This window comes from Nannobrachium achirus (genome assembly GCF_963921795.1).
Source record: "Nannobrachium achirus genome assembly, chromosome: 11".
Classification (NCBI taxonomy): Eukaryota; Metazoa; Chordata; class Actinopteri; order Myctophiformes; family Myctophidae; genus Nannobrachium; species Nannobrachium achirus.
In genome coordinates this window covers 21,100,467-21,120,751 of record NC_137820.1, presented here as the reverse complement: position 1 = coordinate 21,120,751, position 20,285 = coordinate 21,100,467, and the positions used below count along the sequence as shown (strand labels likewise).

General features: G+C 41.8%; 2 protein-coding genes across 6 annotated transcripts; both read left to right on the top strand.

Annotated features, from left to right (window-relative positions):
* Positions 1 to 1,430: 1,430 nt before the first annotated feature.
* Positions 1,431 to 15,432, top strand: tpm1 (tropomyosin 1 (alpha); the record flags this gene model as incomplete). Of its 4 annotated transcripts, none has more annotated exons than XM_080737636.1 (9): positions 1,431 to 1,598; positions 2,362 to 2,487; positions 5,975 to 6,108; positions 7,083 to 7,200; positions 7,550 to 7,620; positions 8,423 to 8,498; positions 8,699 to 8,761; positions 8,881 to 8,950; positions 14,336 to 15,432. In XM_080737636.1, the coding sequence occupies 9 exons, from the start codon at positions 1,485 to 1,487 to the stop codon at positions 14,416 to 14,418; spliced, it is 855 nt and encodes a 284-aa protein (XP_080593762.1). In that variant the 3' UTR covers positions 14,419 to 15,432. The 4 variants fall into 4 exon arrangements, with proteins under 4 accessions (XP_080593762.1, XP_080593764.1, XP_080593763.1 ...); XM_080737638.1 differs by lacking the exon at positions 8,423 to 8,498 and adding an exon at positions 7,829 to 7,904; XM_080737637.1 differs by lacking the exon at positions 2,362 to 2,487 and adding an exon at positions 2,028 to 2,153.
* A 1,359-nt stretch (positions 15,433 to 16,791) lies between these two features.
* lactb (lactamase, beta) lies at positions 16,792 to 19,593 on the top strand. Of its 2 annotated transcripts, none has more exons than XM_080737402.1 (6): positions 16,792 to 17,225; positions 17,330 to 17,396; positions 17,538 to 17,728; positions 17,834 to 18,137; positions 18,640 to 18,805; positions 18,959 to 19,593. In XM_080737402.1, exons 1-6 carry the CDS (start codon positions 16,848 to 16,850, stop codon positions 19,485 to 19,487), a joined length of 1,635 nt encoding a protein of 544 aa, XP_080593528.1. In that variant the 5' UTR covers positions 16,792 to 16,847; the 3' UTR covers positions 19,488 to 19,593. The 2 variants fall into 2 exon arrangements, with proteins under 2 accessions (XP_080593528.1, XP_080593527.1); XM_080737401.1 differs by having other exon boundaries at positions 17,312 to 17,396.
* The last annotated feature ends 692 nt before the right edge of the window (positions 19,594 to 20,285 follow it).

Below are 20,285 nucleotides of genomic sequence, written 5' to 3'. Positions count from 1 at the left end.
TTACAAAAAAAGGAGGTGGTGCCAGAGGCAAATAGAAAAGAAACAATTTTTTTTTTTTTTTTTTTACCAAATGGGTTCCAACATTGCTCACTCTTATTGCTGATAGTTATTTCTGTAGGCTGTACTACTAATGTAATGATCTAAGAAACAGACACGTCATTAGGTAGACTACATTATGTAGATTATTTTCAGGGCATATCCCATATCGGTGGGCCCTGGCCACTTGGCACAGAGACTAGGTGCCACTTTACTGACCAAGGCAGCTGTTTAAGATGGCGATACTAAAAATATCTGCTTGACAATCTTTGTAAAGAGCAGGAGAGGCTCTGTAAGAACCCATGTAGTCTTATCACACTGGCATTAAAATGTTTGTGTTATAAACCATATAACAGAATGTCTTCCACTCTTAAAAATAATAAAACACAATATCAATTATCAATTGATTGGTGGATTAGTGTATTATCATCCTAAACGTTTAGAGTATATTTAACATATCTATTCTCCAACATACAACTGCTTGGCGTCTATAATTGCGTTACAAATCCATCTAATTTGACTGTCCCTAAAGGGCTACTCAGCAACAGCCACACATCATCAGTTTACAGGGGGAATATTCTGTACATTATCAGGTAGCCTAACTAGGCTACACACCTCCCTACCGTACATATCTCAAACTGTGTGAACAATGACTCTAGGGCCCCTTTGACTTCAGCCTCTCACTGACGGAAGCTATTTTACTGGACTAATGCAACACATCCCTGAGGAAGTGTCTCCACACACACAGTAGCTCCAAGCTGATGAAAGCCTGACCAGGGCTTCTCTTGGTGCAGATCCCAGCCTGTCAGGGCCCAAAATGAGAAATAGCTGAATGGTAGGGCGAGTCACCCTAGGTGACATAGATTGATAACAAGGTAAAGACAGCCAGTAGGACATGACATGCATGAAACCCAAACCTAATGAAGGATAAAGTGATGCTGTAAATAGAATTGCCATAGATGATGCTGAATAAAGACAACCTCCAACTTGCTATTTGGAAACAACTTGTTACACTACTACATTTGAGATAAACAGAACGATGCATCCAGTCAGTGGCCCTCAAGTTAACTCTCCCCATCTTCGCTCAAGCCATTCAATGGCTTTTATTCCGTTAGGAATAAGGAGGCTTCCTGCAGGAGCTGTTTGGCTTGCCCATCACACCCCATATATAGGCATATCAGCGGTCAAATGTCTGGGAACGACGAATCGCAGGGCTGATCCTTAAAAAAACGCCAGGGCACGCTGAAGGCACCGCGCACGCCCACTCCAAAAAAGTAGTGGATGTCCAAAGGAATCCAGTGGCCCCCCCTTGAAAGTACATATTTGACAGGGCACAGCCAGGAAGAGCTCGCACTCCAGCTTTGCGTTCAGTTCGGCACAGACGCTCGAAACCTCCTCTCCTCGATTTCTCCTCGGTTATTTGGTGCAGCAACAAAAAATAAACAGCCATGGATGCCATCAAGAAGAAGATGCAGATGCTCAAGCTCGACAAGGAGAATGCCTTGGACAGAGCTGAGCAGGCTGAGGGAGACAAGAAAGCCGCCGAGGATAGAAGCAAACAGGTCGGCATTTGTTTTTGGAACGTCCCAAAGAACCGTATAAAAAAAAGCAGGAGTACCGGTGGCTGAGAGCCGCAGCACTTCGGTTAAATGGATCGTCTCCTATATGGATTAATTGATGTCACCGATGATTCCAAATAAGGATTTAAAATTAAGAATTAAAGCGATTTTTCTTGGTTTTTTGGGATATTCGAAATCCTCTCAGCTGCCCTGGCCAATTGGTGGTGTGAAAGTGAATGATTACTGATGAATGATAATAAGTATTTGTTAGTTTAATTATTTATAGTAGTAGCTTAATTGATCGATAGTGAAGAGTAAATAGGCTATAGTCTGTTTAGTTAATGCATGTTTTGTTGTCATTTAAAAACGTATAGCCTACTATCCTACTTAATTAAGCAAGTCATGACTTTTTCTTCATATGCATGTATATAGTTAGAGGATGAAATGAGAGAGTTGGAAAAGAAATTACGCGATACCGAAGACGAAAGGGATAAAGTGTTTGAGGAGTTCCAGGCGGCCGAGGAAAAGATGCTGACCGCCGAGGAGGTGGCGGCCAAGGTAATCCATTCCACTTTGCATGAGTTCTTCTAACTTTTTGTCTCCATTCTCTCTTTCTCCATCTGTCCGTCCGTCCGTCCGTCTGTCTCTGTCTGTCTGTCTGCGCTCTGTGCGCCCTGTGCGCCCTGCTGCCTCACGCACTCTTGTTTCCACGCTGGTCACCTCTGAAACTGTACTGCACTTAAAACACTACGCGCGCCAACCTCAGCTTGAGGACGATCTGGTAGCTCTGCAGAAGAAGTTGAAGGGAACTGAGGATGAGTTGGACAAGTACTCCGAGGCTCTTAAAGACGCCCAGGAGAAGCTTGAGGTGGCCGACAAGAAGGCCGCTGACGTGAGTAATGAAAAATCACCACCATTCCTGCACTTTAATAGCTTTTCTTCACATCTTTGGCACGTCCTGTTGTTGTCACTGTGAGTTTGTGGAAACGACAGCAAGCATTAACATGACTGGACTTGGATCTGTCTTTTTATTATTGGGACAGTGGCGTCAGTTCAGAAAAGAGCTAAGGTATGGCAACATGACTGGTGTCTTGCCCGCACGCGCGCCCTCACACCAGTCATTTTGCCATACCTTAGCAACAGGCATGATGAATTTATTTTAGGAATTGTATTTGATTTTTCCCACTGTAGCCAAGGTATGGCAGCTGCCATAGCTTGCCACAATTGACGCCTCTGTATTGGGATGCTTTACCTGGGTGTAGCCTAGGTGTTGCACACCTGCCCATCCTTGGCAATACATTGTTTGTCAATATGATATGACACATTGTTTGTTTCTGACAGCAAGTCATGTTATTGTTGAGTTGTCATTTCACTGTTCACTGTGGCACTGCTCCACAATCACTCATGAATCGACGCAAAGAATGTATGGATCTATCCAAAATCTAAAAACAAATCTAAGTTGTTGGTTTTTAGTTTATTTATTTGGGTTAGAAATTGTAGATAGTTTCCATAGTTGTGAACTTGTGAACTCTTTCTTTGTTTAGAGTATAAGATATCACTGAGCAAAGAGAACGTAGCAAACCACAGTCTTCCCGGAGCGCCAGGATAAATATAGCGCACTGCTTTATATGGTCTTGATAGAGCGCACATTTCGGGGCTGTGGCCGCGTCTTGCGACAGGATGAAGTTCCTCAAGGAAATGTCTATTTAGACAGATTATTGAAAAGTCTTCAATGAATAATTAATTTACTCTACAGATCTCAAACAATCTGAACCCTTGCTAGATTATAGCCTACAAATATATTAGACTATATGCTATTAAAATATATATACTAAAATCCTCATGGAAACATGAGTGAAAACATCAACTTTACAGATGTCAAACCACTAGGCTTTATAGTTTGGCCAAGTTTCACTAACATTTACAAATAGGCAGCTTTTGAGCTATATATATGACAAACAATGACATGTCAAACAACAATGTATCAATGTGCAAGATGACAGTCAAAATGTGGGCTGTTTAGGTCAAAACAACTATTAAAGTAAGATTTGCATACCAATTTGCATTATGGATAGATCGACCAATAGGTTATCCATTGAACGGGCCTGGTGTTACAGTATCTTCACCAGCCATGTGTACTGCTCAAGCATGTCCGGCAGAGAGCGCTGTAACTCAACCAAAGAAACCTTGCCATAAATCCATAAGAGCTGATGGATGCTCACTCACAGTAGACTAGTATAATAATAACTGCTGGGCGCGTCCTAGCAATTAAAGTGACAATATTATGTTGATAATCAATTATCGCTCATTCGTATTTATTGCGCGAACATCACAATGATTCATACGAAAAATACTAAAAAGATTCATTGCGTAAACATTGTTACTTCCGGTGGAAATGACTGCTACTGTCGAGTGCGTCTTTAAAAAGCTGGCGCACTGTTCAGCCTGTCTTCACGCACACACAACACAGGACATTCCAAGGCGTCGTTTTTCGCCACATGTCTGTCAGTTTTACACGGGCATCCTGCAGTAGCAACCAATTTTAGTATTTATTATAATTTATTATTAGCGTTAACAATGGCTGGACTTGCGTCGGTGGAGTCGGTTAAACGAAAGATCAAATCCCTGCAAGAGCAGGCAGACGGTGCTGAAGAGAGAGCCGAGAGGTTACAAAGAGAATTGATCTCGCAGAGGAAAAGCAGAGAAGACGTAAGCATGTTTGCCATTATTTTAAAAAGCAATTCACCTGCGCGTATCATCCTCTATAACGTGACCTGCGGGGTTCAATTGTTTACATTTTTGTATTCGTGTAGATAATGCTATATTTGGAGGGGATGCGAGGCGAGCAGCCCTCCTCCATAGGGGAATATGAATGTCTACCCCGCAGGGCTCGTACAACGGTGTATGTCAGTCCCTCATACACCATAGCTCATGGTTTTGTTGCCCAGATTAACGTTAGCTCAGGGTAAAGTGATCAGTTTCAACCCTGCTGCGAAAGACAGTCCTCAATGCATTTTTTTTGTTGCCGTGCAACTGCCTGTCAACATTAATTTTGTTCTGCAGTTAAACGACTTGATCTCACCAGGAAATGCCTTGAGGAACCAGTTTGTTGCTGTGTAAGCTATAAATTGCCCATATAAGGACAAGGGGTGTTCTGTTCAAAGAGTGGCACTGGTGACTTGACTTCCTACCATGAGAAACCATGCACAAATCTAGAAAAGCTTTTATTTATTTTTTAAATATATATCTGCAGTGCTTTTATAATCTTATCTCTTGATAAACTCAATATATGGCCTGTCCTTTAGTAGATTTAAGCAAACATGGGGTGTTTTTGGGGCAGGGTTTGAGCTGATATATTTATCTGCGGTTCACTGGTTTCAACTACAGTCTCTTTTGTCACTATTCACAACTTGGTGCACTTTGCCCCTGCAAACTCAAGTCACACTCAAGTCTTTACACAATGAGTTTCTTGGCTAGTGAAGTGAAAAGACCTTGGAGTTTGTCTTCTTAAACTAAACACACACATACTAAAGTGGACTGCGTTGCCTCACAAACATTTTCTATTAAATATTACATTCTTACCACAGGTCTCATACACAGGCCTGCAGACCAGTAATGGAGAGAAGCAGTACAGGTTTCCACTGGTCCAGTGTTCAGACGACTTATTTCATAAAAAATTACTCGTTGAGCACACTTTTAGCTATTGTGGTTGTTCTTATGTCTCTTGACGACAATAAAATGCTAGTTCCCTAACTTACGTTTAACTTGCAGTACTTAGTGCTTACACCCGCGATCGGGTAAATTGCAGAATAAAACACATTGGCGCGTCACCTTGGGACAAATCTGTGATTGTGTGTGCATTAACAGTACAGTTGAATAGCCCCCAGCCTTGTTCTCCAGGGCCTTGACTAATGAGGCTAGGTATTCAACCTTCTTGCAGCCTGGGACGTTGTTCTCATTAGAGATTCTCATTGAGAGGCATTTTAACAATGTTTACTTTCAGCTCAGGGCCAAAAATGACATCAGAGACCTCAATTGCACTGTAAACTCTGGAGTGTTTGTTAATTTAACTCTTAGCCACTTAAGCCCTATATTATACTTTACCTATTTAAAAATAAACGTTATTATTAAACTAAATGAAAATGTCCCTATAATGGCATGCCCAATAAGGACTCCAGGATTCGCACACTGGATTTGACCGTGTATACTGTAGGCATAGTGAAAAAAATCAAACTCGCCTGCATTCTTTGCGTTGATGTTTTGTAAAACACCTTTTGTGAAGACACCAATGTATGTATATCTGAGCGTAAAAACCCTGATCTTGTTTTTGTCTACAACCTTTCTTAACATTCTCATCTCCTCCTCTTCTTCCTCATCAGGCTGAGGCCGATGTCGCTTCCCTTAACAGACGTATCCAGCTCGTTGAGGAGGAGTTGGATCGTGCTCAGGAGCGTCTGGCAACCGCCCTGACCAAGCTGGAGGAGGCGGAGAAGGCTGCAGATGAGAGCGAGAGGTGGGTTCTTTTAGACATGGGGTCTTCAACGTTTTCAGGCCAGGGACCCCTTAGTCGAGAGAGAGCTGAAGCAGGGACCCCCACAACCTTTTCATTGATTCCATATAGTTTCATTGTTTGAGAGCACAATCAGTGTATTCTGGATTCATGTCAATTGGTGTTTTCAGATATTTAACCACTTGAGCCGTCATTACCTAATAAACTTGACTGACCTTTCACTCTGTACTTAGTCTGCTCTTTTTCCCCACTACAACAAAGCCATAAATAGACGACGCCTCTTGCTTGTAGATCTGCTATTTTTGGCTAAAGTTCCCAGAATATGGACGCTAGGGTTCAAGTGGTTAATATAAAAGAAGGAGAAAAGAAAGCTTCTATCACACAAAGATTTGGAGGACCCCCTGTAGTAACTCTTGAGGACCCCCTAGGGGTCCCGGACCCCCTGTTGAAGACCCCTGTTTTAGACAGACGGACATAACATTTGGAATCTCTAGTCTTTATTGTTCTCCCTTTGTGCACATTTGCACAAGCAGCTCACCGACTGTTCGGTGCATTTTAACAAACATGAGCCGCATTCAGCGGCAGACTGGGATGCTGTGGATAAATAGGCCATGTTTTGGCTGTGTTTCCCCTCGCTTTTGTTTTGGATACAAACGGCCCCTCTGTGCAGCAGAGCCTTATGCCGTCACAGTAGCAGAGTCTGACAGCGTACAGATCTCTCAAATGTAAAAGCTATACTATATCCCCTACCTCAGGGGAAAGCTGTCAGCCCTTGATGACTTTGGAAGGGCATATTAAAGATTCACCACCCAGTATTAATGTGTGTCCTCCGGGAGGCCCTGTGTCGGCTGTCGGGCATCTTCCCACCTGCGTTCCTTCTGCCCGCCCGGCTGCATTGATCCGCACTAAGTTACAGCTTTTTTTTACATGAGTGTAGGTGACTCCTAACGCCTCCTGCCTGTCTGTCCCTCCCACAGAGGCATGAAGGTCATTGAGAACAGGGCCATGAAGGACGAGGAGAAGATGGAGCTGCAGGAGATCCAGCTTAAAGAGGCCAAACACATCGCTGAGGAGGCTGACCGCAAATACGAGGAGGCGAGTTCCCCAGATGTTGGCAGCCTTACAGGAGCCGCCCCATGCTGCCATGCTTACAATCATAAATATTAAAGAGATTTAAGTCTTTTCATCTGTAATCACAAAGTATACATGCCAACCTGCACACTACTGTACATACCGTAACTCAATCGGCACATCAAATACTTCCCTGCTCTGTAACACAAATGTTAATAATAAAATCGGAGCGTTAACTACTAAGAGTGTACAAATGCACCCAAATGGAACCGTAAGGCTCCATTTCGGGTACATTTGTACACTCTCAGAGTTAAATTAATACGCGTTGTTGTGTATTGACTGTATTGTAACACTTGTTGTGCTGCACCTAAAGGTCGCCCGTAAACTCGTCATCGTTGAGAGTGAGCTGGAGCGCACAGAAGAGCGTGCTGAGCTCAACGAGGGGTAAGACCTCTGCACACATCTAACACTTCTAACCTGCATGGATACTGAGTTTTTTTAACAGTTGATTTTGTAATAACTCATTCACAATAACACAAAGACCTGTTCTCAATATGTGCAATGTGCCCTTTGTTCTTATTGCATGTGCTGGTCATTTGCATGCTTGCACACTGTGGTTTGAATGGCTTTGTATGCCACACCCACTAACAAGACGGACTCGGAGATCGGCTGAAGAGCTCCGAGTTTTGGAGCACAGCCTAAAATCGCTAGACTCATCTGTCACAAAGGTACTGCAGACATAACGATAGATGCATCTTTGGTAGTCTCTCCTCTTTTTGCTTTCATTCACCTCGCTGAATGAAATCTCATGTCTTGTTTGTTGCACTTGTTTGTCGTTTCCTTATTCATACTTTTTTACATTTATTTTATTCTGCATCTTTGACTCTTTCACACCTAACTTGGCAGGAACTGTGCAACAATGAAACTGCTCATATTTAGAGACTCTAATATATTAACAACAAGAACTTTTATACTAAAGCATGTTTATCTTTACTTTAGACTCTACTTAAAAAATCTGTGTCACATTCCTGCCCAGTTGGGGCACTTTGGGTTTCTCTCCACTTTTAATTTCCCTAGTTCTTACTTTTTTGTTTTGTTTCCTCTACCCCTTTTCTTACTTTTCCTGTCCCCTTTCTGTGTCCATCCCCTGGTCTATGTATATCCTCGTCCCCCCTGTTACCCTTTCCTCCCATCCTTCTTCTATTCCTTGGCACTTGATCCCCCCTCCCCTTGTCTAAAACACCAGCAAATGCGCTGAGCTTGAGGAAGAGTTGAAAACTGTGACCAACACCCTGAAGTCACTGGAGGCCCAGGCTGAGAAGGTATGTGTGCCTTGTAGACAAGTGCATGCCCATTGAACCCCTCAGCTCCTCCATGTCCTTGGTGGCTAGGGAACAAAAGAGCCTGGAGTGCCACGCAGGCGTCCTGTTATTTCATAGCGCTCATCTTCCCCAATATATGAGAATACGCCAACAGATAGCCATTCATGTGTTTGACTCGTATTACTCTTTTCGTCTCACAGTACTCACAGAAGGAGGATAAGTACGAGGAGGAGATCAAGGTCCTCACAGACAAGCTGAAGGAAGTAAGTTTCCCAGGACCTTATCTGGAGATGCTGGCCAGAGGCCATGTTATTCTATACTTACTGTAGGATCAGAATGACACCGTGCAGGAGTTCTCATTAAATCTGTCCCACCACCACAGGCTGAGACTCGTGCTGAGTTCGCTGAGAGATCAGTAGCCAAGCTTGAGAAGACCATTGATGACCTGGAAGGTATGATTTTCTTAATTTTTGCCTCAGAATGGTATTGTAGAACTTTCCTCATGTTTTCCTCATGTTTCCAAATGGTTATTACGTTAAGTCACATTGATGATATTTGGGTAAGTGGTTGTCGTCATTTTCTTTTGTCTCTGCAAAGATTTCCCACTTAAGCCTATTAATTTCTTTGTTTCAGAACCTTTTTCCATTTCCTCCTTTTTTATATTCATTGCTGTTCTTTTTCGAACCCATCTATAAATCTGCCTGTGGCATTCTATAACTTTGCTGATAGTTTACTTTTTGTTTCCTTAGTTAGAAATGAGTTACGGCTTCACTGTGTTACGATATGTTTACCTCTTATCAGGATCTGCAGTATTACTGGTAGATTATTGACTTAGGGCAAGGGGTGAAGGTAAATCATGTGTGGGTAGAAGAATGTTTCACATGGCTGTCACAGTAATTATGAAGGCCGAGGCGGTAGCTGTTTTGCTATGGAAATGGGTGCTACATTCCTGGGGACGCGTGTAGGAATTTGCCATGGCCTCCCTCTGTTACACTTCTATTCTGTCATCCTCTGCTATAACTTCCTTCTCTTTTTTCCCCGTTTTGTTTGTCTGCCTGTCATGGCTTGTGTATCTTTTCTCTCTCTCTGTGGCCTGGTTTCTCCACCCTTCACCGCCTTCCTTTCCATGTATGCTGCCATCCCCTCCCACCACCACCTCACCTCACCTGTGCCCCCTGCCACCCCAATAGATGAGTTGTATTCCCAGAAACTCAAGTACAAGGCCATCAGCGAGGAGCTGGACCACGCCCTCAACGACATGACCTCCATGTAATTCTCCACCACCTCCTCCTGCCTGCGTGTGCCCTTTGTCACCCCCCCCCCCCCCCCTTTCTCCACACACCCAACCCCCACTTCCCCCTCTACATCCAACTGCACTTGTCGCCCTCTCATGTCCGCCCTGTATACTCATGAATACGTTCACCGTCTCATGTCCTCCCTGTATACTCGTGTATACGCTCATTATAATCCCTTTTTCCATCTGTCTCTGTTCCTACAATTTTGAGACTGTTCAGCTAGCTAAACATACAACATAATTTGTATAGGTCTAGTATAATAGTAAGGTGGTGTATTAAAAGACACGGCTGTAATAGCATGACGTCTGTAGTACGACCACCATTTCCAAAAGTGAAACCTTAACAATCGTGAGAAAGTGGAGTATTCTCATACTTCCTTCTTGACGAGCGTAGCTGTGAAGAAATGCTGCATTGCGTCAGCAGTTTCAGTCCTTGTTTGAACAGAAGACAGTATGGCGGGTCTTCATTTATTTTGTTTAAACTGCATTACTTTTTAAATTATAAGTAATCATTGTTCATTGTGTGAGTTTGTGCATTTTCCCCTTTTTCTTTCGGCATTTTCCTTCTTTACTTTTCCAATTACTGACTATATTTTTGTAAAGCTCTCCAGCATGTGAGGATTCTTTTGAAATGCACTAGATTGTATTTACAGTCTTGTTGATTATGCTTGTAGATAAGGGTTAATCCCTCTCTATCAAGCATAACTCCGTCTCTTGTTTGGACTACTAACAAGTTCTACTTCTGTCTGGAAGAAAGGACACATGTATGTTTTTGGAGGCCCTTTCTTGTTACATCAGTATTTGTTGCATCAATTTGTCAGTTGAAATGTCATGATCTGCCATCATCCTGGCTGGACTCTCCATCTGAGCTTCAGTTCACAAACATGGCTCCCCGTTTTAAGAATGACGTGTGCTTCTCCACACAATTTAACAACAATCAAGGATGGGTTGTTCCAAGTTCCAACCTTGACTTTGTGCATTGAATCTCGAGGCTGCAATGCATCTCTCCACTTTTAAAATGGCGTCCATTTTCTGGGCATGACATTATTACACAGGTGAACATTTTCAAAGTGGTTAAGAGGTGTCTTGTGGTTCCGCCGTATCGACATTCTGGGTTGATTTGTGGTGCGCATCTCAATATTTCACTGCCCCCTCTCACCAGCAAGGCCCCCTGGTTCACTCTATTTCTGCTCTTCCACACAGATAAATTGTTTACTCCACATCAAAGACGCCTCCTGCCGGCTGAGCGGCATCTGTCCGCTCTCTCCAGCCTGCTCTCCATTTTCCCAGCCCTCTCTGTCTTTTTCTTTTTCCTGTCCTCATGTTTTCACCTCATGTCAACGTTAGTTGGATCCCATCTCTTGTACAGAATCTTAGAATCTTTCTGCGTTGTGTAAAATAAACGTCCTTTCCTTCCATGTAAGCTGTATCTCTTTAATCTGTCCTTTTTCTTTTTTTGAACTTTCTATTTTCTATTTTCTCATGGCTCAAATAAAACCAGGAAGCCCTTGATTTTAAGTTATGCATTTCATTGTTTGTTTGTGAAACTGAAGACTGTTTACTGGTTCCAAGTATAGTCTCTCAATTTCGCAGCGGCATTGCAACCATAGTAGCTGAAACTACATGTACTCGAGAGAAGCTGAGCCGAGTTTAGCGACTGCTCTTCATGATTTAAAACTGATGCATGCTAGCACTTTTCAACACCTTTAGTATTGTGGCAGGAGTAGAAGACATTGGAAATGTTTTGAAAAGCATAAGGCACGAATTGGCGTTGGGATTGTTACTGAGAATGTGGTCAGGTGGCGTAATGGTTGGAAATGGAGAGGGAAGATGAAGTGCAGCATAGCCTAATTTGTGCTTCAGTGGAAGAAGTGTCGTGCGACATGCCGTTGGAGTGATATACAGTATTTCCAAATGGATAAATTGTCGTTGCAAGAAGCATAAATTAGACTTCTGTAGGATCAATTTAGCCTCTTCTGGGTGGTGGACGAGGTACTGTAGGATGACACAGATTGTTTGAATCCATTGGGACACTAGTGATGATGACTCATGATCTTTGTACAGTATCACTAATATTCACTATCCTGTCATTAATATAAATAAATTATAGATTTACACTTTCTGGTTCTTCTTTCATTAAAACGCATATATTCCAGAGAAATGGAATCCATTTGCCCGTCTAAAGGTATATGGTCATGAGTAATGCCTCGCCGTCTTTGTTTTGGCACTCTTCTGAGAGTATTCATTGAAATCAAAGTAGTAACGAGTATAAAACACAGTTGAGCCAACTTCCTTTGTGGTCTCAACTTTGTCTTATGTTTATAGTCACAGATACAGAGTGCCTGTGGCTGAGAACTATTATCAGATGTTGATTCTCCACTGCTGATATGACTATATAGAATTTTATGTATATGGTACGATATCATACTCTAGAGCAGGGGTGGGCAACTTTGATGAGGGCCACTATATTTTCACACTCACTCCAGAGGGCCACATTGCATATACAGATCAAAAATAGCTGATCTAAACGAGCTTCGAGATCTGCTATTTTTTTTGCAAAAAAAATAATAATTTGAATTGAAATCTTGAAAATTAAAACTTTGTTTATTTTCAAATGCACTTATGTTCTTATGTTAACTTTATGAACTTAAATACAAATACATTGCACATAAAAAGGCAAGTACTAGTCATTAAGCTACAAATATAGACTGAAGTAAATAAAGCGGACTGTCATGTTTACATATTTGGAATTGGAAAAGCTGAAATAAATAATATATCAGTATTCCGATACGTGAAGGTGGGGGCTGCATGTGAGTCTAGATCATTGGTTCTCAAAGTGGGGTCCGGGGACCCCCAGGGATCCTTGAGGGAGTTCCAGGGGGTCCCCAGCCAAATGATAGTTAGGAACCAAATGGACCTTTATGGGTCTGTAACCCAGTGTACCAAATTTTTATTTGTACGCTCGGCGAGTTAAACTAATTGATTTTTACAAGTTATTGGGTCCCAGAGATAGAAATTCCATTAAACTGGTTGAGAAAAACTGCTAGAGCTGTAAAAGTCTTCTCTTATATGGGGGTCCCTGGCATATCTTTTCAAATGGGGGTCGGCAGGCTAATTGTCAATTTGGGGTTCCTTGACATGAAAATGTTTGCGAACCACTGCTCTAGATAGTAGATTATTTACCTATACATAGTTGATTGTTGTATTTACCTAAACATCCTCAAGTAGAAGTATTTATCTCAAAACTTTCATTAATGTCTTATACATTCCGGTTGCTTAAGCCTAAATTATACCTTGCCGTACTTCATTGTCACTCACCGGTCTCTTCTGTTGTTAAAAATCATTTTGGGAGAAGCATATGACGAAATATAAATTATGCCTGATTTACCTGGTGCTTGGTTGTCGTGCATTGAAAGTGGCTGACCTGCTAGTGTTGAGTCACAGGCATACAACTAAGTAAATACCAGCTTTAGTAATACAAGTTCTTATAGGGCCATAAGTGGATGTTGTTCTTTTTACTTGGTTTGAATGTGCTCAGCATGGGGGGGTGGTTCTACACTGACATGTTACAGATGAGGTAGGTGCCAAAAGGTATGGTACATTCTCTGCTCTCTTCCTGTTTTACACTGAATCTTCTTTTTTTCTTTCCCACTTTCTACTTGCTTTCTGACTGCAAAGATCCTCTCTACCAGCAACTTGAGAAAAACCGTCTTCTCACTAATGAACTAAGATTGGTCTTGAATGAGGACTAAACAGTAACTTGAATTTTAACCATGTGTATAAATGTGTATACTGTAACAATGACAATCTATCTGAGCATATTTAGGGAAAACTGTTTGCATTGTATGATGCCTGTTCTGCTTGAGATATTGTGTTGCTGCTTGTGTACACACCACAGTATTTAAAGTGCCCTCAAAATCAGGGATTATTAAAGTACGCACATTAGACGGAACATATTAAAACACAATGCTGCATTATATAGATAGATTTCTATGGATTATGGATCTAGTGTATATTCTATCAAGGCATTCCATGTATAGGCAACGCTTTGTTGTAAACTGTAATCAGTGTGCATGGTTTGCTTGTTTGCAATTATCAGACCTTAATCCCCCTGAAAAGTTTTTTTTCTCTTGTTGACCATTTCTCGGTGGTTCGATCAGTGGTTATGTCAAATGTTTTAAACCAAAAGAAACATTTGGTGTCTACCTGGCCCCCAAAATATATATTTAAGTCTGAGCCTATGTTCAAAAATGGTGAAAATGGCCAATCTACAGGCTCACAAAGCATGAGTTTAAGATGAGCTATTTTCACTATTGAAGTTCTTTTCAATTTCAAAGCATTTCAGAAATTACAAAATAAAATAAATCCATATAAAGTTTTTATTTTTTAAACTGTTTGGGAACCACTGAAGGAATGAGTGAGTGAACGCAGTATGTGGGATGGCCCGCCAGGCTATGCCTGCCCTGCTTGTTGGTATTAATGCATGCTAAACATCTTGCTTGTTAGTGTGATAGTTAATGTTGTTGTTTTAATGTTCTCACAGAGAAACTGTCACATGCTAAAGAAGAGAACCTCGATATGCACCAGATGCTGGACCAGACTCTAATGGAACTGAATAATATGTGAAAACATTGTCTCTCTCTCACACACACACACACACACACACACCCACACACTGTGGTTTTGGCTTTTTGTACTTGCACCTTGCTTGCCATAAACCCTCCTTCCATTCCATCCCCATGGTGGAGTACAAACAGCCAGAGGCTATTGTTATTGCACCGTAAGTGGAACTCAACCGAGAAACGAAGGAACACCGTAAAACCCTCTTGTTCTTTTAACTATAAAGACCAGTCCACAACAATGCAACTCCTTGCAACTGCTATTGAGGATAATAGTTGCAAGTAGTTGCATGTTGCAAGGAATTGCACTGGTGCGGTTTGAACGCATGTAACCAAATGGGTAAAATTAACTGAGGATTTTACTGTGTAAAAGGGAAGGTATAACATTTCCTTTAATGAGGCCCTAATTGAGAAACCGTTTTGCGAGCTGATTTTATTCTTGTAATAATGTATGCATTCTGAAATGTGTTTTGCTTGACAAGTCATGTGGTGAAAATACATGTGCCATTGGTTTAAAATGTGTTATACATGTACAATGTTAGTCTGGTACAAACTAAGCCCAATTTGATAATGCACGTACTATACATTTCTATCAAAGGACAAGTGGAGATATTTTGCACTTCATTAAACCTCAATGTCATGCACATGTTTATTGTTTGCCCTGGCCCCTCCATCCCAGTTTCCTCAGGAGTGTAAGTATACATTGAATATGCCTTGGTTGTACTTATGTATACTGGTGCTACTCAAGCCGTTTGGGGAAATTTAATTATGTTTGTGACTGACTACCTTTTTTATGAAGGCCAAAAATTAAATTTATTTTGTTTACGTTTATTTCTAACAGTGGTTATAAAGGCATCTTTCTTCACTCCCAAAGTGTATTTATTTTTCTGTGTGAAATTAATTACAATGTAAAGCATTTTGTTTTATGGTCCATAAACATACATTTAAGTAACATTTTATTTTTCTCTAAACCACAGTTCAAAATGTGTTCATCTTGTCTAATAGAATGATTTTGGTTGGTTGTGCATCGTTTTTATCATGTTTGTTAATGTACATGTTTCAAATGTATATGAAAACTGAAATGTACAAATAGTGAATATAAATAAAAGCACACGTTTGAGATTTTCTAATTTGTATTGTACTGAAATTATTTGCAATCTATATTCTAAAATACACAAATGTAAAATGTATTATGGTCTAGCCTACTGTCAATACAATTCTTTCTTTAAGGCCAAACCGCACCTTGCAACAAAACGGTTTCAAGGCCATACAACTCCTTGGCTTGCAAAAAAAAAAAAAAAAAAAGTTGTGAGTAGTTGCATGTAAGGTTAGTTGCATGTTGCAAGGAGTTGCATAGGTGTGGACTTTTTTGTGACTGTTGTAGTAGACGCTCTTTAAGGTGAGTTATAAGAGCGAGCATTGTGTGCTTGTAGCCAGGTAAGCTATTTGACAAAGTATGAATCAGGCAGTGTCATAGCCATGGGTTACTGGGGATAGTAAATATCCCTTTGTGTATTTTATTTTTGTTCCTTACCTTGTTTTTAATTAATATTATTTCAAAACATTAGACTTAATAGCTAAAAACTTAAGGAACCAGTGGTCTATCCACTTTGAGTTCATGCTTCTGCAGGCAGTGGCACCTAACTGAACTGTTACATTTTAGAATCAAAACATTGGATTAAGTAGTTGGGCTACTGCACAGAACAAAAGTATTTCATTTTCTTGAATTTGATTTGATCTTGAATGGAGTTTCAAAAATCTCGGGTGTATAGCAATGAATCAAAATGTAAAATCCAATACAATTGTGTCAAACAATATGAGATGGGAAAAGAGAACAAATAACAAAAAAACAAAATAAAGTAAAACAAGCTTTCCTGTCCAATGTTGACAGCTTGTCTGGTGGTAGTGGTGCTGACAGGGAGTTAAGTAGTTGTGACCTCTGTGATAGTCATTTTTGTCACCTCAGCAAGACGATAAAGTGAAGTGGACTAACGTGTGTGTGTGTGTGTGTGTGTGTGCGCGCGCGTGTGTGCGTGTGCGTGAGGGAGATAATGTTTGTAAAGAGAATGGCAAGGAAGGGACAAGACAGAATACAGTCTTGAATTAATAAGTTCTTGAATTAATAAGTTCTAAATGGCACTGGAGTCAGTCAATGGGCAGTCTTTACTCTTTACATGTTGCAAAATAAATACGGTAGTTATCTCGGGATATAACACACACACACACACACACACACACACACACACACACACACACACACACACACACACAGAGATGGATCGTGAATTGATTAGTTCTGTCTGGAACAAAGGACGGAAAAAATAAAAAAATCAGGAAGTAAACCACTGAACCTTCGTGCCAATTTCTGCCAAATGTAAACAACACCAGCGATCATATCACCAACAGCAAGTGAAAGTTTTTTTTGTATTCGTCACAATGTCAAGATTGTTCCTGCCAATGCCACGCCGTTTTTGTGCCAGATGTAAATATAACTGCCCTCCTCCGCTCGTCACCGCAGCGCGTCGTTTCTCTTCGTTTACACCGCGATTGTCGGATAAACAGACGTGTGTTTTCCTCCACCAGCAGTTCGTAAGGAGGAGACTGTGTAGCAGTAGCTGGTCCTCCACAAGTTCCAGGTGCAGGTTTTGGGTTTATTATTATGGCATCGGTGCGGGGGTTGCTTTAGCGTTAGGACTGAAATGTCACACTGACACGACTGAGGTTTCGTGCGACGCCGCGGAAATACGTGACAATCACAACGAGCCATACCTTGCTGCAATAGCAGTCAGCAGAGACCTTCTCGGACGCATAAAGGTGGGTGACTGTCATCTCTTCTGCATGTCATTGTGCCATTTCCCCTACTGTCCCCCTACCCATGTGTATCAGATCTGTTTTCACAGATATCTTGCTGTTGTCAGGATGAGGTGGGGGCACCAGGGTTGGTGGTTGGAGTGTCAGTTGATGGCAATAAAGTCTGGTGTGAAGGTTGGTGGCATGCTATTTTAAATTAATAAGATTTACACTGTAAAATCCTCAGTATTAAGTTAACCATGGGAGAAACCCAACGAGGAGAGAAACTGAAGGTCCATTTGACACCTTTTCAATCTGTGCTATTTTATATTACAGGGCTTGGTTATGCTGATTTGGAGAATCGTCTTCCATGTGGACCGGATACAGTGATGCGAATAGCCAGCATCAGTAAGCCCCTCACAACTGCAGCTGCAGCACGTCTGTGTGAGGAGGGCAAACTAGATCTGGATGTCCCAGTCCAACAATATGTCCCAGAGTTTCCCCCAAAACAGTTTGATGGCGAAGATGTAAGTTTAGTCAGCGTGAACACGAGGAGCCATAGTTAAATCATCTTCAACACCCATACTCCTCTCCATAATAAGAGTTCGGTTTCCTATGTTCCGGTCTTTCAGGTCACGATAACCCCACGGATGGTTCTCTCCCACCTGAGCGGTATAAGGCACTATGAGAAAGATGCCAAGAAAATAAGGGAGGACAGGGAGAAGGCGAAGCGACCTCTGAAACCCCCGGTGTCAGAGAAGAAGTGCTCAGAGGAAAACACGGAGAAGCCCAAACAAGAAGACAAGAGCACGGATGCCAAGCCATCTCAGAGGAAAAAGGAGTTTGAGATGGAGGAGTACTACCTGAAAGACAACTATGACAGTGTCATCAAGGCCTTGGACTTGTTCAAGGACGACCCACTCATTTTCAAACCTGGTAATGCGTGCACCAACTGTATGGTAGCAAAACTGTTTTTTTTGTTTGTTTTTTTCCCTGCAGCAGGCACGTGCACACATTGACATCAAAGGGGGCTCGAGCCCCTGCCCTTTTATCTGTGTAAAATGTGCCCTCTCCAGACCATGAATGCCGTGTTGCGCTCTTTCCATGCCATACCTGAAGGCAGCATTCAAGCGAATTGCCTTTTCCAAACTCTCCTGAACTTGAATGCAGCTTCTTATGTTGAAAGAACTGCCCTCTCTGTGTAGAAATCCATACCGTTACACCACATCTCCAGTATTGACTTGATTATGCTTAGTTCAGTGTATCAAGCACCGAAAATAACCGACCTCGACGAGTTGTGAGCTTGGAGGTCAGCTATTTTCGATGTTTTCACCAAAAGTCCCTTTTAGAAATGTCAGCCTCTAACATTGTCTGCCCGTCCCTGCCCTGCAGCATTATGCTAAAAGTTGTTTATATCTTTTTACTACTGTACATGCAGGTACCACATTTCTGTATTCCACCCATGCCTTCACTCTGCTCAGCGCTGTGGTGGAGCGGGCTGCTGGCCAGCGCTTCCTGGATCATATGATGAACATGTTCCGTGAACTAGGAATGCTCAACACAGTGCCTGACGAGAATGACCCAATTATTTACCACCGCTCAAGGTAATCAGTAACCTACAGTAACTAGAATGTCCATCAAGGTCTAAAGTTCTGTAGAAACCTGTTCCTATAACTGTTACTACTTTATTTTAGCACATATGATACTGTATTGGGAGGTCCTGTGAGGATATCTTTACCGATTGTACTCTTTCTCAGGTTTTATCACCTCAACAAGAAAGGGCGGGTGGTGAACTGCCCATACGTGGACAATTCCTACAAATGGGCCGGAGGTGGCTTTCTATCCACAGCAGGGGACCTGCTGCTGTTTGGTAATGCTCTGCTCTACAGCTACCAAGTGGCCCAGCTAAAGGACCCCAAAGGCCTCCTCCTGCCTGGCTTTCTCAAACCACAGACTGTGAAAGATCTGTGGAGCCCGGTGGACAGGACAGAGGGCAGCTGGGATAAGGAAGGGCTGTACGCCCAGGGCTGGCTTGTGGTGGAGAAACTTCAGAAGTACGGCCAGTGCAGGCATCGTAGACACTACGTGTCACATACAGGAGGTGCGGTCGGGGCTAGCAGTGTCCTTCTGGTATTACCCAGTGAAGAGACCATTCAGCCTCACGGGCAGTGTCCAGCCATCCCACGGGGAGTTGTAGTTACCATCATGACCAACATGCAGTCTGTTGGACTGAACAGTACAGCACTGAAGATTGCACAGGAATTTGAGAAAGCCAGAAGCCAGTAAGCTAAAATGATGTTTGCCATACAAATAGGTTATTATGTTACATTACAGTCAGTATTTTCAAATAAGACACTTGTATTTGTATTTTGATTATCAATTTTAATGTTTGTCTATGGGTACATTTAATAAATGTGATCTTCATGTAAATTTACTTTTCTATCGTTATTGTCTGAATGTCTGCAAGTGCAACCAGGTACCTTTGAATGTATAACAAGTTGCAGTCTGAACTGAACCCTTACTGTCTTGGAAGCTATTTTACCACTAGGTGGTAGCAGGGTACCATATTTCTACAAAGGAAGCCCACTGACGTGAGATGGCAATTTGTTTGCTTAGTGGTTGAAGCAGATTCACTTACTATTAAAAAGAATTGGTGTCTTTAGCATCCAACAATCTAGAATTAACGGACAGGTTTTTGAATTTGACAAAAACCATGCCTTGAAAACTTTGCTAAAGAATAAAGGGTCATGCAAGTGTTTGAATACTAGCAGTGTGGTAGCACATCCTGGGGTCTCAACATATTGAATCTCATAGAGGTGAATAGGTTGATGCAGAGATGCAATCCACAGCATTTCGATTTCCTTCCTGCTGAATGCTGTGAAACTGATTAGCTCTTTGACAGTTAAGCCTAATATACTTACACATACATAACGGTGTCACTCACCAAAAATAACCCATTTTCAAGTGAAAATGTTTTGCTTGAACATAAGCATTATAACACCCCATAAGAGACAAGCATATGTTTTTAAGCTTTTTTGTTCAACACTTTTCAGAAGCAATCATAAAATGAATAACGAACAAGGC